The sequence below is a fragment of the Morone saxatilis genome, unplaced genomic scaffold, assembly GCF_004916995.1.
Source record: "Morone saxatilis isolate NCDOM2014 unplaced genomic scaffold, NCSU_SB_2.0 Contig19, whole genome shotgun sequence".
NCBI lineage: Eukaryota > Metazoa > Chordata > Actinopteri > Moronidae > Morone > Morone saxatilis.
The window spans coordinates 3,442,155-3,463,059 of record NW_023339751.1 but is presented as its reverse complement, the minus strand read 5'-3'; the positions used below and the strand labels follow the sequence as shown (position 1 = coordinate 3,463,059).

At 40.7% G+C, this 20,905-nt stretch overlaps 1 protein-coding gene across 1 annotated transcript in view; it reads right to left on the bottom strand.

The window, feature by feature from the left end:
- Nucleotides 1-272: 272 nt before the first annotated feature.
- The window catches only part of LOC118329719 (regulator of microtubule dynamics protein 2), a 29,580-nt gene continuing 8,947 nt past the window's right edge, over nt 273-20,905 (bottom strand). The window contains exons 3-11 of the mRNA XM_035663979.1: nt 18,158-18,335; nt 17,957-18,059; nt 16,068-16,128; nt 6,340-6,415; nt 5,749-5,826; nt 4,283-4,381; nt 3,050-3,103; nt 2,866-2,946; nt 273-2,275 (exon numbers count right to left, since the gene is read on the bottom strand). Of these exons, the coding sequence (XP_035519872.1) occupies nt 2,222-2,275; nt 2,866-2,946; nt 3,050-3,103; nt 4,283-4,381; nt 5,749-5,826; nt 6,340-6,415; nt 16,068-16,128; nt 17,957-18,059; nt 18,158-18,335 (784 nt within the window). The 3' untranslated portion in view covers nt 273-2,221. The remainder of the gene's footprint in view (nt 2,276-2,865; nt 2,947-3,049; nt 3,104-4,282; nt 4,382-5,748; nt 5,827-6,339; nt 6,416-16,067; nt 16,129-17,956; nt 18,060-18,157; nt 18,336-20,905) is intronic.

The following is a 20,905-nucleotide window of genomic DNA, read 5'->3' as shown; positions in this document are numbered from 1 at the left end:
CCAATTGCTCTGGCACAGAACGTGTAGTCTGGGGAAAAGGGAAGGGATGCCTTCACACTTACTGACAGTCATGCAGGAGCCTACGTGTTACATCTTCAGTTGGTTTTGGATTCAGCTCAATCTAATTTATGATAAATCTGAACATTTTAATAATACGTTAGAGAGATTACAAAAACGAGGGTATTCCTCATAAACAGCAATAAAACTAACGAGTGCATAAACAAGCTCTGGGACTCAAACAAGCGAGACAAATGACAAACTGACAACTTAAATCAGCATTGCACAGATTTAATTATAGACTCCAGTATCATTAATCATTCAGAGCACACTGCCTGTGATACTGTACAGTATAATCTTTATGTAGTGTATCAGATTTGACGTAACCGTAAGGAATATTGAACTTACTTTGGCATTAAAAAAAAAAAAAAAAGAAATACATTCGTACTGCTAACAGAGAAATCTGTAAAGTCATATAAATTCTTATTCACAATTCATGTAGTGTAACATAAAATTAAATACAATCAGACCCTAAATCTAAAGACGAGAGAAGAGTAAACACAACCAAACCCTTATGGTCTAAAATACATCACACGGTTGAGTAGAAACATTATCAAGTGTAAAATAATTAGGAATGCATAAGACAGTAATGAGATTAAACATTTAAATGTTACTTCCGTACCAGCTGATTTCATTTTAGTGGTATTATTTAACCTGGAATGCAATCATATGCACCATCACATCACGCCGAGGCAACAGGTCGCTCCCATCGCTCCAACCTTCCTCCAACCTGCTCAATGACTCCATTTACATGCACACCAGTGAGGTCGTTTATAAACCCCTCAATCTAAATATGTTATTTATCCGTCAGTGAACTGATGAGGACTGATGATGATGAGCTTTTGTCACTAAATGTATAAAAAGAAATGTGGACGGCGATGACTTAAACCAGGGTGTTTTTTACATTAACTGAAACCTGAGCAAAACCTTAATTAAGCATTAAGCGGGATAATTAGGTGTTGTATATGTGCAGTGTAACCGGAGCCTAATATAAACATTAAACCCTTTTTTTTAACTTCAAGCGTTGGGCTAAAGATGCCTCTTCGCTTTCTCTGACATTGGAAGAGTTCATAATAAAACAGGCGTCTGAGTAAAATAGACTTTAAATGACGCAGATGTAAAAACAGTATAAGAGCAATAAAATAAAAGGCAGTCAGAGCTCTGTGTAAATGTTTAAAAAAGGGGTTATTTTGCTCAAAAGCAGGAGAAACCTGCACGTAGGGCTCTCCAAGAGTGTATTATATCTTCTGTTGTTTATCTGCAGATACACTGGAGTGGCGTTACTGTCACAGGAGCTGAGTGAGGATGAATGACTTTCGATGGACAGATGCCAAAGTCAACAATCACAGTTCATCAGATCTCATAAAACACATCATAAAAGAACAAATTCATCCATGTAATCACGATCATCACCAAGTCTGCATGTAAACGTAGCCAGAGAGCACCAACGCGGGTCTGACAGACGGCGGCGAGGATAGGGCACGAGGTCGTCCGGTGGTCACGGCATTCCAAGATCTTTGTTTGGGTGCGCCATTGTCTGATGTGCTTTTGTTATTGCCTCTTGAATGTGTAGTGGGAGACGCAACAAAATAGAAAAAAAAAACCAGGACGGAAGAGGAAGGAACAGCAAGTCCCCGTGGGTCACTTTCCCAAAAAGTGACAGGTCTTTGTTGTCAAGAAAACTCAGTATCCATGAGACACACTGTAATGTCTGCTACACACAGAGCAACTGGGAATATATATTTTATACAACATCACACTGAATTTACTTTAACTTTTTTTTTTTACTTGATTAAACCAATTCTGCAACAATTAAAATCAACACAAATCCACCTCATAGACACGATGAACAGACTTAATTACTCTAGAGCGGGAAAACAATCCATCATCTCACCGATTTGATACAACCAGGAATGAAAAAAGTTTGTTTTTCACCATTAAAAATACAGTTTGAATACAAGTCTGATTGAAAACCAACACAGGACGGTTCTGTCTCTGGTTGTTGCTCCCATTGATGATATAATGCCACACCACACCTCCCTCCACTCACAGAGTGAATTAACATCATGGCCTCTCAATACACCTAATATCCCCACACACACACACACACTTCACCGACAGCACATGGAAAATAAATCTCTAAAAGAAAGTGATATCGCTGTCGTCACACTCCAAGCGCCGGGCAGAGTACGTCCAGCTCCTTTTGTGCCTCTTCATCCTGAGGAAAAAACATTATTTAAAATATTATTCAACGTATTATTTCGCCTTAATTTGTATTCAGATTCCATATAAAGTATTTTATAAGGAGACATGAAAAGCAGATTAAATAATCCAGTGAGAATCAGATATTTGCAGGATATAATAGGAGCTGGATAAAAGTATCAGAGGATTGTTGCAACACGGACCTTTTCTCTTGTAACACAGCGCTGCTGCATGAGCAGCTGTCACTAGCTAGTTAGCTAAGTGTACCTGGACAGGGAGCTCGAGGTTTGTCTACACCAGTGGTTCAACTCAACTTTAACCTTTAAAAATACACGCTGTGAGTCTGTATCTCAGTAGTTTGATCATTTCTGTAAAGAAAACTAAATTAAATTGTTTGCTTAGATTGTGTGTAGGGTTTAAAAAGTTTAAAAATACATAATAGAGACAGAGAATTGTATAAAAAGTCAGGAAAACTCAAGTGTGATCAATATTGACTAATAAAATTGCTTATATCAGAATCATGGGCTTAAACTACCAGCTGAAGTCTTTTAACCGGGGAAACCTCTGATAAACACTGTAGTGCAACAGGACAGTGACAAGGTCTACCTCTTTGGATACAGAATTTATTGAACAAGCAGCTTCACACATCTTCCTCGCCTTTTCCCTCTGCCCCAGGACTTTGTAGCACTGCCAAAGAAAAGAATAAAAACTGTCAATGCATTGTTTGGTCTCAGTAGGATGCCACAGAACATCACACAGTGAACTCATCCCAAAGGTTTCTGGTACTGACCTTAGCTAGAAACACATAGTTGAGTTTGGAATATCCTGGCTTGATCTCCTCAACCTGAATGACAAAAAAAGTTCTTTCAGCCTTTAAAAGACAATTTATCTCTGTTCATAATGCACACACCACTATAGTAGTCTCGGTACAGCAGCTGCTGGTATAGATTTGTTTGAAGGCCCAGAACAACACTTGACTCACTCACCCTCTTCTCTTCCTCCTGCAGCTGCTACAACCTAAACAGTTAGTCAGGTACAGATAACCGCTCATTACGGGCTGGAGACCTACACAACCTTGCAGGATGTTTTTTGTTAAAGCTCGACAGGCTCGCTGGAGGCTTTCCTTAAGGTCATGAGCTGCGTGTTGTTACACAGACCACTTAAATTAAATTGATGGGTGAGCCATGAGGAAGAGACATGCAGAGGAGTACTGGCCAGAAGCTAAATTAATTTCTCTACTATATAAACATTTGAAATGTGGGAACACAGTTTCTAAATACGGAGCGGAAGCCGTCTTTGAAGACTGGTACAAAGGCGACCTGGAAGAAAGGGAATGCTACACAAACAGGACGTTAAAGGTTTTATTAATCGGGGGAGAATCGATTAAAGGTCCAGTGTGAAACATTTAGGATCTGTTAGCAGAAATGTAATACAATATTCATAACTATGTTTTTATTGTGTAAAATCATCTGAATGTTATGTTTTTGTTACCTTAGAATGAACTGTTTTTATCTACAGAGGGAGCAGCCATGTTTCTACAGTAACTTGGAGTGGACAAACCAAAAGTTTGGTTCTAGAAAGGTGGCGTTCACGTTTTCCCCGAGTTTTGTGGCCACCGTAGTTTCTCCTTCGTGCTTAGAAGGGGAGGGTGAAGCGAAGGAGTTGGGATCTGCAGCTACGCCACTAGATGTCACTAAATCCTACACGCTGGACTTTTAAAAAGTATCGAAATAAAAACAAGTCTATATGTTTGTGTAATTATTTTTTAGCTAACTGTTAATATACGCAAACGCATGTCAGTTCTGGTTGATTTTGCTTTCAACGGCCCGAACACTGTTGCCTTTCTGGAAGAAAAAAAAAAAACACCGACAAAAGTCACACCCACTTCGAGGTGAGTGAAGGTGAGAAAATACAACCTAAAAACACTTTTTCATTCAGATGTGAAGACACGTAAGAACTAGTTCTTTTTCAGCATACTGCAGCCTTGAGGATTCACATGTAAGTGCAGAATGAATCGCAGTACCTTAAGAAAATGATTCAGGGCGTCTTCAACTGTGGCACTCGGAGGATCTCCGAATAGTGTTGCAGCAACTTTCCTCTCAATCCACGATAACTGAGCCACCTGCAAAACCACCAAAGATCTCAAGTTAAAAGACACAATTCTGCACAATAGTTTAAGAGTAACTGAACACCAGGATAGAAAGCAGCGTCTCACAAGTTTCAGGCCTGTTTTATATGGAGGAGAGCAAAAACAAGACTTTCATCAGTAATGAGCTGCTTTTCTCCTGTTAAACTAAAAACGTAAACATTCCCTCAGGTTTCCAAAATAAAATCAACTTTTTAATGAAAAATTTTACGATTAATAATTAAAATCTCTGTTTTATATCACTGCTATCTACTGAGATATTGACGTAATGTGGAGGTTTTTCCTCTTAGTCCGTTAAACGTAACGACACTTCTGTGCAACCAGCAGTAAAATTGAATGCTTCAACAGTTAACAGAAACAAAGGTAATGAATTTTGTGGCTCTTCGCTACCATAAACGAATACCCACATACACATTTTCACACATTCCCGACTGTCCCAGTGTTTCCACAACCACATGTACCCCCCTCGTGCACTGATACTTTTCTACTGACACTTTTTGCAGAAGATGATAATGGCCAGGAGATGGCCGGGTCAAACATGTTATGTTCCTGCCTTGCACCATTCATCACAGCTACGTCTAATTGCAGGTGTAGCATTGCTTTGGCGTCATCGCAGGACCTTTCAAACAGAACCGCTGGCTGAATACAAACAGTAGATCATTGTTGAACACAGAGCCCATAAAACTCAATCCCTGAAAATATCAGGTGTTACTGCTCCACACTATATCTGCACAGTCCCTCGTCTCAGTCTCTGCTACCAACCAGTGTAGGTGAGTATTATAAAATGTAATCAGAGCAATCTCTGTAATAGCTTCCTTCCTTAAAGGCAGTTAGTTTGACAACTGGCACCAAGTTAGCTCATGAAACAACAGGAACAGCAGAACGTCTGTAAACCTTTACACCTAAATGACAGTAATTCATCACCGCACGTTATTTAAAAAGAAAGAAAAAGAAATACCGGTGGTGATTAATGATTGACAGACAAAAGACATGATGGTCTTAGAAACAATCGTCAAGCTGCATCAAAAACAACCGCTCGCACCGAAAGAACATGAGCCGAATAGAAACAGGATGAAAATATCTCCCTGGTACAATCTGATTTAAAAGCAAACAATGGCTGGTGTTAACCTCCCGTAGCGCTTTCTGCGAGTATCGCGGAGGGGAAAACAAACCTCAGGGAAACCTAAACACTGGGAATGAATGAGGGGAAACCGTGGGTGGGTTAGCCAAAAGCGAGGAGGGAGGCCACGCAGACATGTCAGCCTCCATAAATCCACTGCTTGTCTATGCGAGGACAGATTTGGGAGAGATAGATGTGTGTGTGTGTCGGGAGGGTCACATACAGCGTAGCACCAGCGCCCAAGCAGGTAGTAGGACATGGGGTCTTGCGGCTTCAGCTCGATGGCTTTATCCAGATGATCCTGGGAGGGGAAGCAGACAGACAAGACAGACAGGGAGAAGATATTCACTGTTGATTCATGACACGGCTGCTATTTCCACTGCCTTCTGTTCTGACCTGATCTGTCCTGCTTCACCAACCCACAAGTATTTCACAAACACCTCTCACACACGCGATCTCTCAAGAGCGGCCACACACTCCCGGCTGTCACACACCCTCCCTCGTTCTTTTCCATTCTCCCTCTCTCTGATTCAAGTTTTTTTTTTTTAAATGTTCCCTCGCCAGCGCTCTCTATCTCTCCCTCTTTCACCTGTCAAGAGTTTTGAGGGAAGCCGCTGAAAGAAGATAAAATGCTACGTGCCGTTGTCCCACACTTCGTCTTATGCAACCGGGCCGCTGTAGGAGTGGCCTACTGGCTTAAGTGATATGAGCGGCTATTCCCCTCTTCTCTCAAGTACATGCAACATCCAAAATATATAAGACAAATGTATACACGTAATGGTGCAGCAAGTAGTCACAACAAGCCTCAGTTTACCTTAAAGATGTATCCGTTCCTTATCTTGTTCTGTACGGTGTCATATTCGGCCATAATTCCACACATGATTGCGTACCTGGATGAAAAACAACAAACAGATTTATTAAAACAGAAAACAGGGTTTGCTTTTTCTGGACCACCATAACTGGCAGTAAGCGAGACGCTGTTTTGAAAAGGATCAGTGTGTAAGATTTAGTGGCATCTAGTGGAGAAGTTGCAGATTGCAATTAACTGAACACTGCTCACATCTGTATTTGATGACTTTGCGGCGTCTGTAGATAAAAAAACATCTTATTCTAAGGTAACGAAAGCACAGTGATTCTTATTTTCAGGTGATTATACACTAAGGGAAACAAACCTATGAATATTATATTTAAATTTCTGACACTAGATCCTTTTAAATGTGACACACAGATGAGCTACCGTAAAACTGCATTACAAACAGCAGTTTTAAAGTCTCTCTTATCATGTCTTTTATCCACTTTCAGTTTTTAATAATCAAAATAAACACAGATAAGATGTTTTTTCACACAAAGACAATAATGAGTTCTGATTATGTCCTATTGGGACACATAACGCTTGGCTTGAACACTAAGGCATTTTTTTTCCCCTTTTATTTATTCTGGCAAACTGAAAGGAACATGCTTTTAACACTCCAACACCACTCTGTTTCACATTCACACAGATTAATACATTCACAAGTGTGAGACAGACTAAAAGGCGTCAGTATGCTTCACCAGAAGTGCTGGTTTGATGACTGAAGAGTGTCTGTAAGTATTGAGGAGGCTGTGAATGAACCTCCTAAAACAGACAATTCAACAAGCATGCCTACTTCATGCAGTGAGTGGACAGGTGTTGCTTCTTTTGGGCATTCACACCTCCGCCTTAACACAGTTGGGGATCGAGTGTCTCCACAATGGCACCTCAACACCATAACTTAAACCCACCCACCCAGTTATTTCTGAACTACTACCCTGAGCATAACTGTGTCCTTAATCCTGCTCCTGAAAAAAGTTTGACCATTCATGCCCGCATTCACCTGCCCACAGGTGAAAAGACATCAGTAACATCTGCAAAATTTCTCAAATGGTCAGTGTATGGCTGTAGTTTTGTAAACGCTTTAATCTTATTTCTTGAATCTAAATCCCGCCCACAGTCAGGCTTTGGGAGTAACAGATTACATGTAACTGAGCTACATAATAAAGATACAAAAAAAAGGTAACTGTAATCCATTACAGTTAGTAAACATGGGGATTATTTAGCCGGATTACAATTTTAATTCTTATTTTTTAAGTGCACTGAGCAATGGAAAATCTTTTTCCAATTTCTTCATTTTTGACAAGACTTATTAATATGACTTCCTTCTTGTTTTTATTTGGTGTTCAGATAATCCAAAAGTAACAGGAAATAATAAAGTTACTTTCCAATTGTGATACTTTAACGTGGTAATTATTAACTTTATCAGATTACATTTTTAAAATAAACCTCCTGCCTGCAGCAAAGTAAAAACCGCCCGCTCCTTTAAGATTTAATCCCAATGCAGTCCTCTAATCTGAACCACTGAAGCACTTTTGACAAGATCACGTCTGTCCTTACTTTGCATCACATTTATAAAGCAGATAGACTGAGTATCGGTGGAATTCACTGCAACTGCTCTGCACTGAAAGCAGAATAACTTGTATAAGAAAGATAAAAAAGCCTCATTAGGTCACCATAGGACCGTATTACTCTCAGTTGATACTTGATACTGTAAGATACAACTGGAAGAATCTAAGCTTTCAAGCCTTTTGACTACTTGGACTTACATATGAACTCTAAGAAATACAGTTTTCGGTAGCCCAGTCCTGAGTGACTACGATACAGAAGTCGAGCAGTAAAGTTCTGCGTAGGTGAGGAGGGTTGGAGAGACTTTCGGCAGCACCTTTTAGTCACACCACCTTTATTTCTAGGTCACTAAAGACTGAAAAAAATACCAACACGCAACCTTCCTAGAAAGAGTCCTCATTAGACAACATCAGCAGAGATCAGTTGCTTGACCTTATTCCCTCACTCACTAATTAATAGACTGACTTGGACCAATGGGCAGGTGGAGGGGAAACAAAGAGCGATTTCAGCTTTGGGATCTGTAAGTCAGCATGACGCTGTGGGTTTGGAGAGGAGAGGAGAGAGCTGATCAAAGTCTTTTCACCGCAAGGCTGCTTTAATCCTGCTGGTACTCTGTCAAACACCACAGAGCGACATAAACACCTTTTTATATGGAGGATCAGTGGGTACAAAGGTCATCTGACAGTGTCGTCTGACATGGTGGTGCTGATGGTAGATGGAATCTGCAACTGTGCGTGTGTGTGTGCTGAGGTGTCTGGTATGTGTGAATGGATTTTGTTTTTTGTTTTAAACAGGGCACGATTTGGCGGTGGGCTACTGTTCTCTGCAGTCACTCTCACTCTTTCTTGCCTCTGCCTCGGGATTGTGATCAGGCACAGCATGCCGACACAGATTACAACAGCAATACACACAGAAAAAGAAAGAAAAATAGCGCAAATTGATTACAAACATGATTAGCAGGGAATTACTAAATTAAGATAAAGTATGTAGAAGGATCTTTCTCACTTGCAAGTAAGAAGACGATCTGACATCAGCTGACAATGTTCCAATGATCAATTGATCAAAATGTACAAAGTGAGAAAAAATAAACTATAATTCAGGTGGTTGTAATTGGGTGAAACATCATGCAAACATTCATCTTTGTGCTAACCATCATTACTCCTACTTACTGTGGGCGGCGTGGAAAATTAACAGTGATAAGACAAGTACTAACCACATCACTTCTAAGCGCCCTGAATTTTCTCTGCAAAGCAAACAAAGACAGATGAATTGTGTGTAACTGTAACAAAAAGATCTGTGTTTATTTTCTTAAGGTAGCGCAGGGTGCGGCTACGCTGCCGCTGGTTGGCGCTCGATGAGTGGAGAGCTCCACAACTTCACAGGAGCAGAGATGCTATCTGTCTGCAGTTGTGCTGCCTAGCTTCCAATGAAAACAGACGGCTGGATGTAAAGGCTTCGAGAAAATCCATCACCGGAGACTAAATATCTTCTGTGAGGAAACGGAGCCAGGGCACACTTTGGTTTGCGCTTGGCCACCGCAATTTAATTTAAATATAGAGCTTCTGTCAGTTGCTCACAGTAACCAGTGGATCAATGATCTGAGTGAAAACTACGGATGAGAAGTGTGAACAATTCTCATTTGGAGCCGGTGTATCGGATAAAATCGAATCAAGTTTATTCATATATCTCATTTAAAACAACCAGAGTTGATCAAAGTAAAGATGCAAACATAAAAAGCTAATAAAGGACACTGAAAAAGGCACAAAACACCAATAAATGACAATGAAAGAAACTAATATAAACTAATACACTGAACACACGGGGGACTATTTGCTTAATTAAACACTTTTAAGCCATGTGAAAAGGTTCAGACTGAAACATTTCGACTATTGGACAGACAGGCATTCATCGGATGGAGACTACTCACTTTGACAATCCCCTGACTTTTCCTCTAGCACCACCATGAGGTTTAAGTTTGTGGTATTGAGTGAAATGTCTCAACAACTATAAGGTGGATTACAATGAAATTTGGTGACGACATTCGTCTTCCTTTCACTTCCCGTAAAGCGTCACCATGAGGTCGAACCTTCACTTTGTCCAATGTGTGTTTGTTTTATAGCCAAACACATGCAACTAATAACATCCTCTGCTATACCACATGTTGAGTGCAAACTAACTAGAATGCTAACAGGGTAAATTAAGATGGTAAACATTACCTGTTGTTATAAATGTTAGCATTTTCAGTGTTTGCAGTACAACCCCTCTGACCTCCTGCCACTCTTATTCATTTTTAATACTGCAGTAATGCAATATTATAGCTGAAACAACTTACTGTAGTATAAAACAATTTATAATAATCTATTGTTTATAAATTCATAAAGTAGAAATGCCAAAAATTTAGCTGTTAGCAGCTTTTTTCAATGTGAAAATTTGCTGCGTTTTTCTTTTCTGTCACTGTTGAATATCTTTGGGTTTTGAGCCGTTGATTTGAATAACAACCAATGTGCAGACGTCTTTGGGCTCTGGGAAATTCCCTATTTTTGGACATTTATGATTAATTGAGAAAATCCATCTGCAAATTAATCACTAAGAAAACATTAGCAGTACTTACAGCCTTATGCAGTATGTGGTTTTAATTATATGTCAATGAACAAAATAAATTATAACATACTAGGACTGCTTCTTGATTAATAACTCGTGGTGAGATGAGGAGAGCGAACAGCGCAGCATACCAGAGGGGAACAGTAATCATAATTGGGATTGAGCATTGCCCAGGTGAGGCTGTGGGAGAGATTGCTCAACAACCAGGCTACCGCAACACATATTTTTAATTCCATCTGATTGGCCAACTCTGAGATTATTCAGCATGTAGCAATTCTGGCAAAGTTTACGGAGAAGTATGTGGACCCAGGAGTGCTAGAGGCAGAGCTGCTGATGGTTGGAACAGCATGTAATAGTTTACCTGAACGTTGGTTTGCGTTTGTGATTATGTCAAAGATCGTCGTCATCCTGTGCTCTTCCATATGTGAAATTAACATCAGATCAGGAGATGGGTTGTTTTCGGTGTTATGCAACGTATCTATTGTTATTGTGTAAATTAGACCTTCAGTGGAAAGGCAGAGACAAGAAAGAGGAGGGAGCGTATAAGGAGCTGGGATGTGAAGGTGTAGAGAGGTGTGTCTAGCTTCAGGGGCCAACGTGCTGTTGTTTATCCTTTCCTTTCTTCTCTAAGTTGAAATACTATCTCCCCCCTGCTGTCTAAGGCAAGAAAAGGGAAATATCAAGAGGAGGAGGAAAGGTGGGCGGCACCAAAACATGACAGGGGGAAGATGAGAGGAGGACAGAACACTTAATTGCGCAAGGTTAGTCCGCGTTTTGATCGCGGCTCAGTGAAATCCCCCACTCTACTGCGCAAAAACAAAAGGCCCTAAGTGTCAGCTGCTTAGCGGAAACAGCAGATTGATTTCAGCCTTCAAATCCAAACATAGTGAACTCATTCAGGAGAGAGAGAGGGCCAGGCAGGACTCCAGGCTAAAACTTGCACAGAAACAGGAGGAGGAACTCGAGGAATTCAAGGACAACCTGCGTGAGACAATGTGTGAAGTGCGCTGACATACTTAGCCTGTGACAGAATGAGCTGATAGTGTTTTTCTCTGCACGGGAGGTGGGATTTGTGGCTGTGTGTCAAGTGTTCCCACAGCAATGAACCAGAGTCTGAAGTTTACGCACACAGGGTTTCCACGGCTACTGGGAACAGAGCACAATGCTGCCACGGTGACACTAACGGTGGCCGCGGCAAACAGAGGCACGTGTTTGAAATTAAAGTTGTCTTTGTAGAGGTCAAAGTGACCCCCATCCTCCTCCCTGCCTCCCGCCTCTCTCTCCTCTGACCGGCACTGTCACAGGCTCCCTGCTTAATCCGCGGCCCTTTGTACAATCAGAGAGGCCCTATTGTCAGGGATTTACATGGGCTGAATTCACACGGTGGGATCATTGTAAACGCACCTATAAACAAAGCCGGCGATACAAGAATGCAATCACATCTCGCAGCCATCAGCCTGCTGAGATTACACAAATAGGCTTCACGCTCACTGTCACGAAAGCGCCGCGTGTAACCCAATGCATACTCTATGCTCACTCACACACATACATCTTACGCCACGTCCCACTTGTGGTCCACATATCAGCCCTCTTTTATAAAGTGGTTTACTAGAAAGCTCTATGCAGACACAATGGCTACACACTACTGGAGTGCTTTTGAATAATGTAACCTGAGAGGGGAGAGGTGAAGGTGCCTCACCCTGACATACACAGAGAATTAAAAAATGTAGGTGGTGACAGCGTGGAGAGCTCTGCAGACGCTGATAGCATCAATCTCAACGCCGCTCAAGTGCCTCAATACACAGCTAGCTTCAAAAGAGTCCTCGTCCACCTCTCCTGGGAAAAGTACAGAGATTTGGTGCATGACAGAGTGGGAAAGTATGCGTAATCTCTTGTGAAGTGATGACTGTTGCACGCACATCACATTCATTCATCACTTCGGGTCTTCAAACGGCCCAAGCAAAGGATGCTGCATGTATTCTGACTGTGTGAGGTTCACAAATGTCTCGCAACTTGTAGCTGCACATCAGCAGTCTTTAAAAGGTAAAAGCTTTTGGTTATTTAGTGTAATCCCTGGTTTTATCATACAAGTCTGAGATCTTTCGCCATGGGCATTGACTTCTTGGTGCTACACAAATAAACACAAACCCACAGAATGAGCCCACGGTTTTTCAACTAGTAGCAGTTAAATAGAAACTTTTGTGAATGAGGACACTGGAGTTTTAGGCCAATACTAATACCAATATTGACATTGGACAGTTAATAAAATAAATAATTAGGGCTGTGCTGGAATCTTGTCAGATGAATCAGATTAAGCTGTTCAATACAAAAATATTTAACTATTTATTTCTGTGCCTCCTACATCAGCAAAACCTGCAGTGGAAACCTGACTACGGGTCTCATGTTTAACCTTTTAATGCCTTTGTCATTTGTGATACGAAAACATCCGATTTTGTCAGTCAGAGAAAGTAAAAATGTGCGTAGTTCAGATGTAAAACCACAGCAGACTATGGAGCGCCTCTCCTGCTGGGCTGCTGATCCGGTTGTACAGCCATCTGGTTTAAAAGTGGTACTAACACACATTTGTCATATTTGCACTGCCGATACTGTGGTTCTTGAACAAATACCTGCAAAGAGAAGCTGCATTTATCTGCTGCATTAGGAGGATCCATTAAAAGAAGGACAAGCTTTGTTAACCTGTTAAAACATATTTAGTCTGAATTCAAATGTACTTGACAGATAAGTGGTGCACACCTAGAGCAGTTGTACCTTTCACAGAGACACAGTGTATTCACACCTGTGACTTGCCCTGCAAGCTACAAATACAACGGAGCAGGTTTTTGAGACTTGGCTCCTCACGCTACCTGCTAACCTGTCAATCAAAGAAATCTGAGTGTATATGCATTAGGTCATTGTGGTTCTCCGGATACAAGTTCTGGATGTACTGTACCTCATAAAAAAAAAAATTACAAAAAACGTTATCAAATTTCCACAAATAAAAAACAGATGAAATAATGAATGAAAACACATTTAGTGGGAATTGTAATTTGCTCCAAACTTGCAAGTATTTATAGGTCACAAACAGTAATGTGACACTTTATAATTGAAGATGTGTCAAACTGGTTTGACAAATCATACTTAAAACACTTACGGAAGTTTCAGAATAAAGGTTTTGATGAACACCCAATTATTCAGGTTTGTGGTACTGCACCATGAAGACTAAGAATGAGTCAGCAGATCTTGTGTTGGTTATCTTAACTGTAGTTAAATACGTAAAATTAACACATTGCAATTATAATTGTTGGGTCAAGAAGATGTAAACATACAGTACACAACATACTGTGGTTCTACAGTCATTGTCTACTGTGTGATATATTTAGAATTTAACTTCATTTCGGCATTACAATAAGATTTTGTTGCGCCAATTATTTGCTGAAATGCTTCATATTGGACCGGATCAGGTGTGCCTGCATTATTTTCACAGAAAAGTTGTAAAATGTAAGTTAAAAATCATTAGTAGATCTTTCACATAAAAAAAAAAATAATAATATTCATCATTCATTTGAACCCATTTCAATACATTTACATCATCTTGCCATTTACCCAGATTTAGAGTTAAATTAGGGTAGATGGCAATGGAAAGGCTCAAAAGCCTTTCATTCACTTGAGCTATGTAAAGAAGTCTCTATAAGTAGTTTCAGTGGCAGAGCAGGAACTAACTGGCAGCACGTCTAAACAACATCTGCCAAATTGTGACGAGCTGGGCGGCATTCAGGAAAACAGGTGACAAGTTTTCTCACGGCATCGGTACACTAAGTAAACAGTTACCTCAGACGTAAACTTCCTTGCAACACTGCCTGGCGCTGTCCCCAGTCCCTGCCTGCTCCCTTCTCAAAGTGCGGCTTTACCTACTTTGCCCTGTCCATTCAATTTAGACAGCGTTTCTGCTCAGTTTAAGGATCTTACAAATTCCATTAGTGGATATAGGATTAAGCATTAAGCTTTTTTAATCCTGTTGCTCTTAATTAACTAAACAAACACGGCCTTCTATTTCACTTGACGTCTCGAGTGCTGCGGTATGTGCATGAGCTAATGCTAATTATTCCCTAACGAACAGAGCAAACAGGGCTGCTGGCTCGAGACCCTTTGGGTCTGTTTTCCATGAGAACACTTCTTACGCGTGTATACAGAGAGTAACCACATGATCTCAATTACACAGGACACTAATTCAGGGAATGTAATTAATGGTAACAAATACGTATACTGGGGGATATAAACAAGAAAACACAGTACAATGTTTACTGTATGGAACTCATACATGAGGTAAATAAAGCTAAATAAAAGGGGCTTTGTATCATTTTATTGTAGCTGCATCCGAAGCAGACTTTGCAGTTGTTTTCAAACCCCTAGCAGCTGCAAGCTGATCTCAGAGCTGCAATCTTCATCTCTCTATTCCAGCCATAGATTCCGTGTATGATCGGCAGTCAAGTTTTGACATGAGCAGTGTTCCAGATGAGGAATGCACCACTGGGGCCTGCACAAATATAAACGGGATTCATGCCATCAGGCCCACTCTGCACAACTAATTAAAAGCAAGGGGATTTTTCCCTGAGTCACAGAGCAACCGGGGAGGTATACGAGGGTAGAGGAGGTTCTCCTTATCTCCTTTGTCTGAGAATGACCTACGGCAGCAAAATTCCCCTTCACTGATGGTTGCACTAAGGACCACTCAGAACGAGAATTAGTAGTCATTTGGAAATGTCCACTAGCATCAGATTGAGACAATGTGTTTTAAGATATTTTTGAGGAATTACTGGGGTAAATCAGACAAATGTTATGAGCTGGACAGTCCTTTGGCACCACATACATCACCAGCATAACCCCAAGCACTAAATTTGTAAAGCTGTAAGTACGTAGAGCTCGTGCTGTACATACAGGAACTGCAATAAGAGAAGACCATTTATCACGAGTTATTCCGGTGTGACCGTCAGTCTATCTGAGCAGTTAACCTAGGCAGTGTTTACATTCCTCAAACTGGATGTGATGCTATCAGGCGGCCCATGTTTTGGAAGGAAAGATACTATTAACTCACAAACATGCATGTCTGGAAAGCGTTCATCATCATTCACATTTTAAGTCACTCAATCATTTAACCCCTGTCGGCTTTCTGAGATGTGCCTTTGGATTCATTCAAGTTAACTCTGCTAATCTGGCCAAAGAGATGCCAACCAAACCCTTTCAAACACCGAGGAACAGCTGCTCCTGCTGGCACATCACTCAAAAGGTCTTACCCCCCCTCCAACACCACTCATCTGGGGAAAGTACCTGTATTTATGCTTTCACTCTATCTCATTGCCTTTACTGAAAAAGTTGGTGTAGGATTCAAGCAAGTGATTCACATAATGGGACTCGATGACAGCAAGTCACGTGCCGTTAAACTGTATCTGCGTGTATTGTTACTTAACAGAACAAAATGTACCTTTTAAACAATGTGGAAGGAGGAGGAAACAACTTAAACCTACCACTGATGACTTTCAGCACATGTAGGGTTCAGGCTCACTGCCTCCTCACCAACTTTCTTCCCTAAGAGGAAAGAGAAAGATAGACAACAGATAATGATGCTCCACTGAAACACAAACTCAACACACGCAATTCACCCCTGGACATTCTTGTTCACACGACAAAAGAAGAGAACGCGGATTAGTGGAGTCGAGGGGTGTGTTGACTGAGAAAACAAAACAGGATATACATAAATCATGAAACATCGCTGGGCACTGGATTAAAGCAATAAAAACAGAAGTGATGTGAAATGCAATACAAGAAGAGAGCTCAGTTTTAAATCCTTCATCACTCAGTGGAAAAGTGTCTCATTCCATCTGCTCTATTAATGTCGACATGAATGTTAAATATGATGCCTTGTTGCTTTAAATATCCTTGTCTCTATCACTGTGAAATGCCTTTGACACAGGTGTCTTTGCAGGAAGCACCTGGCCAGCTCTAATTAGAGGCACATTGATGAGGAAGGATTACAGAGAAACAGGTCAATCCAGTCTGAACTTCGGTAGAATCACAAAACAGCCTCTGTTTGAGGAAAAAAAAAAAAGCATTATGGTCTACTGTGCAAAGTCTCAGAGTGTAACACAAGACAAGCACGGAAAGTCCTCGTACACTGCTTTCAAAAACCTGTTGGAGATCACAGAGAAAAAAAAATGTTTTGTCATGAAGTTGACTTTCAGACCGTGAGATGTCGTCTTTGTTGAGTGCGTAGCGTATTTATTAGTTCAGGGTGCAATGGATCATGGTGCCGACAGACTGTGTGATAGCAAAAATCTAGAAAGCTCAATGCTCGTCACACTGTGGGAAAAATCTCGGTCACAATCTGTGTCAGACTGTAGGATAGTAATTTTACAGGCTTTAGAAATAGCTCTCTAAATAAAACACAAAGGGGCAAAGAAGATAAGAAATGCCAAGTTTTAAAATAGACTTTGAGATAAACAGAGAATCTATCCTGGTTGGTTGGTGAATGTGGAGTGTAGTATCATATCAGATTGTGAGTTTGACACTGTCAGAAGTTTGGCTCTAAATCTGCACACATTATCGATTGATAACCAAAGATGTCACTACATTTCTCTCATGACTGACACTTGATGCAAGTGCTCTTTCCACCACAACAATCAGACTTAAAGGTCCAGTGTGTAACATTCAGGAGGCTCTATTGGCAGAAATATAATATAATATTCACTGTAGGTATGTTTTCATTAGTGTATAATGAATATAGGAATTGGTGTGTTTTGTTACCTTAGAATGAGACATTTTTAACAACAAACTGAGTGTTATGGCCACAGTAGTTTCTCCTTCACACCCCCGTTCTCATTCCCAGGTCTTCAAAAACAGACGCCAGTTGTGTTCAGTTAGTTGCAATCTGAAACTTCACCACTAGATGGCACTAAATGCTACATACTGGTCCTTAAATCTTATTAATAACCATGATGTTGCTGTTGTGGGGGAAAGGGTGCTGTACTGTACACCAATCAAGGATTTGAACCTTAAGTTGACAATAAATGTCTTTTTATTGAGAACCAATAATCAGTGGGCAGAATGTGGACAAGAGCTTTTCTAGAGTTGTAGTTCATTTAGTGAGGGTATTGTGTGTTATACAACCAGGCTTGTGCTGTCCCACAGGACTCCACTCTTGCAGTTAACATTATCTGGTCCATTGTAGACCATTTGAAATATAGTTTCTGCTACAGTAATTCATTGTGGGTGAACCAACTAACTGACTGAGGTCACTGCAGGAACACAGACTTTGGATTTGGGTTTTCCGAATGAGACACTGACATTTGGGGTTTGGCCAGTATAACAGCTGTGGTTATGTGGAAAATTATGTATAAAACAAGGTTAAGTAGTTTACCAGTTTCTGCGTAGGTCTTCTTCTCCTCCAGAGTGGAGCTGACATCATGAACATCACAGTAAGCTCGGATTAGCCGCCAAAGAAACGTTGAGTTCTGTCCAAACTACAGAAGAACATCAAAGTGTTAAGACGCACTGTTTTGTATTGAATGACAGGATTATGAACATCCATCAACTGAATGCATTCGGGGAGTTTACACACCTCGTCTCTCTGCTCCAAAAGGACGTTGAGACTTTCCCTTTTGTCAGATTCAGTGCCCTGATGCAAACAGTCGATCCGCTCCAGGAGGACAGATAACTTGTCTACGGGCTGTTCTTCATCCGTCTGCTCTGCATCACTTAGCTCTTCTTCCTCAGAGTCCGTCAGTGCAGTCATATACCTGAAAGCGCAAGCGAACACAAGAGCACAACGTGTTGGTAAAAGAATAGGGTTGTCAGCATGTGCAATTAAACTACTGATGTGGATAAGAGAGCTGAACTGAATGCTTAGGTGGTTCAATCACCAGGCCAGACTGTTTCCATCCTGCCATCAGCAAGAGCTGCAACTTGGCCTCAGGAAGCGTCAATAAACGGCCTAAAATGTTTGCCAGTTTCTCTGAATTACAAGACTATGGCCTCTCACTTCTACTTGTGAGGTGGAATGAAAACACTTCAGCTGAGGAGGTTCTCGGATCAATCAAAACCTTGTCTTAATGAGCATTTTTACAATCAGTTTTGTGCCAGGTGCTGATTATAAAGGATCAATCTTCACTGCCTGTTTACACTCAAACGGCAAAGGGTTTGTTTACATAAGTGGGTCACTTAATTGTTTAAAAATGCTAGCTGTAAAGAAACTCTTGACGTCTTAACGTGGATACCTGAAGGCTTTTCAACGAACACGGAGACTTGTTTGTCAGGGTGAGGCACGCAACACTCGCATTAGATGTTTTATGATGCCCTTTCAACTGCTGTAAGTATGTACAAAGACCCTAAGCTAACAGTTAAGAAGCAGCAGTAAAAATAGCTATATTAAGGGTATAGATAAAAATTAAAGACATAGACAAGGGTGAAAATATGAAAAGCCTCTATTAAGTGTTGGCAGCGGCTGCATGTGCGTCATTGGTGGTTAAGGGAATATTTTGGGCTGCGAGCCATGGTTCGGGAAGGATGTGTCAGAGCGGGCTACAGACAGAAACACTGTGGACCCAACAGGTGCCTCGTGCCTGAGGCTGCTTCCTGACTCCACCCCACAACTCACACACCTTCAACCCTGAGTGCTGTGATTATAGGAGTAAAATGAGGGCATCTGAGCTGCAGTCAAGAAAGGAACTGTCAAGTAAAATGCACCATGGCTGACAAAGTCAACAACACAACTGGCAGCAATAGAGCAATATCCATCTGAAGTGTGCATGCAAACATGAGTTAATGTTAGCCACCATAAGCTACTGGTTATACCAGACCAAGTAAGGCTGTGGGAAAAAGAAACTGTGTGTGTTTTACTGTGAATTCAATTTGTAAAAGGAAGGTTTCAAAAGTTAAAAAATGATTCAAGTTCAAGATTGCCTTTTTAAAGACAAACTAATGTGAGTTTAATGAAAGCATTATTAGCGAGTAGTTGGAATATTTTAAGACATTAAGTGATATAAAGTGAGAACTCTGTGACCCACAGGATTGTAATTCATTCAAATCCAGTAGCTTAGTAGGAAATCACTGTAACCGTGAGAAACAACTAGACTTTACAGTATCTTTATTCTAATCTCCATCTGCTTTTATACCATCATTTTGAGATAGTGTGCAAAGCCCTTCTACAATCTCCCTCTCTGCACTAACCCCTGAGTAAACCCTAAAACCTGCAGGCACGGCTCAAACCATTTATTGGCCAATACACCCCAGCTTAAAAACAATCTGAATGGGTGTGCTTTTGTGTTTACTCTGACTGTTGTGGTCTTCCTTTTTTGTCTGGCTGCACCATATTACTGCCTCGTAACAAACAAACAAGGCTCTTAACTGTAGCGAGACAGTCACATTATTGGACTTGTGTCATTCATTCATTCCCTAATTCATTCATTCTTTTGTCCTTTTATTCATTCAGCAGTCCGTTTTCCCTCCCTCCCCGCAGTTATTTACTCAGTAGAGCTGGAGAGTACTGAGTGATCAGCGCATTCCTGTCACGCCATTCCACGGCTCATGAATCACTTGAGTTGAAAGAAAAAAGAAGCTAAGGATCTATTTGTATTACTGTGTGTTTATATAGTGTACGTATGTTTGTGCAGGAGCCATTATTATCCTAATGTTGCTAGCAGTGCACAGCTTTGAAAGAACAAGTCTAAATATTGTCATGACTATTTCAACACCGACAAGGTACATAATATACCAGCAGGCCTTTCTATGACTCACACATGACAAGAAATATGATATTATTTTCTGCAGGCAAATTCTGTCAGGGAGGACAAAAAAACATATGTGCACAAGTACAACAACACATAAAACATTTAGATTTGACCAACTTTTCACAGCAGTGGAAGCCCATAAAACTGAGAGAAGCAGGGAAATGATCCATGACTTTCTGAGCTGATACCTTTGGCGGCAGATCATCGACATATAAAAGATGGATCGAGGTCTATCAATCATGACGTGAAAACCAAAAATTATTGTGAAAAATGTACTTGCCTTGGACTTTTTTTGTTTGGCCAATCTGCTAACGTGGAGGCTTTATGATACTGCAGTCAGCCACCAGGGGGCGATCGAGATGTTTTGGCTTCACTTTTGGAGAGCTGTCATATTGATGGTGCAGATATTTATTGGAAGAGGTTGCTTTTTTCACAGTCTGGTCCATTCAGATATTAATTTTGTAGTATTGAAAGGAGTAGAAGAATATCACATTTGCCAATTATGGTTCCACAAATGTGAGCAGTTGCTTTCTTTATTACTGAAAGAAATGTTATATGGCTGCAACTAACTATTTTTATTA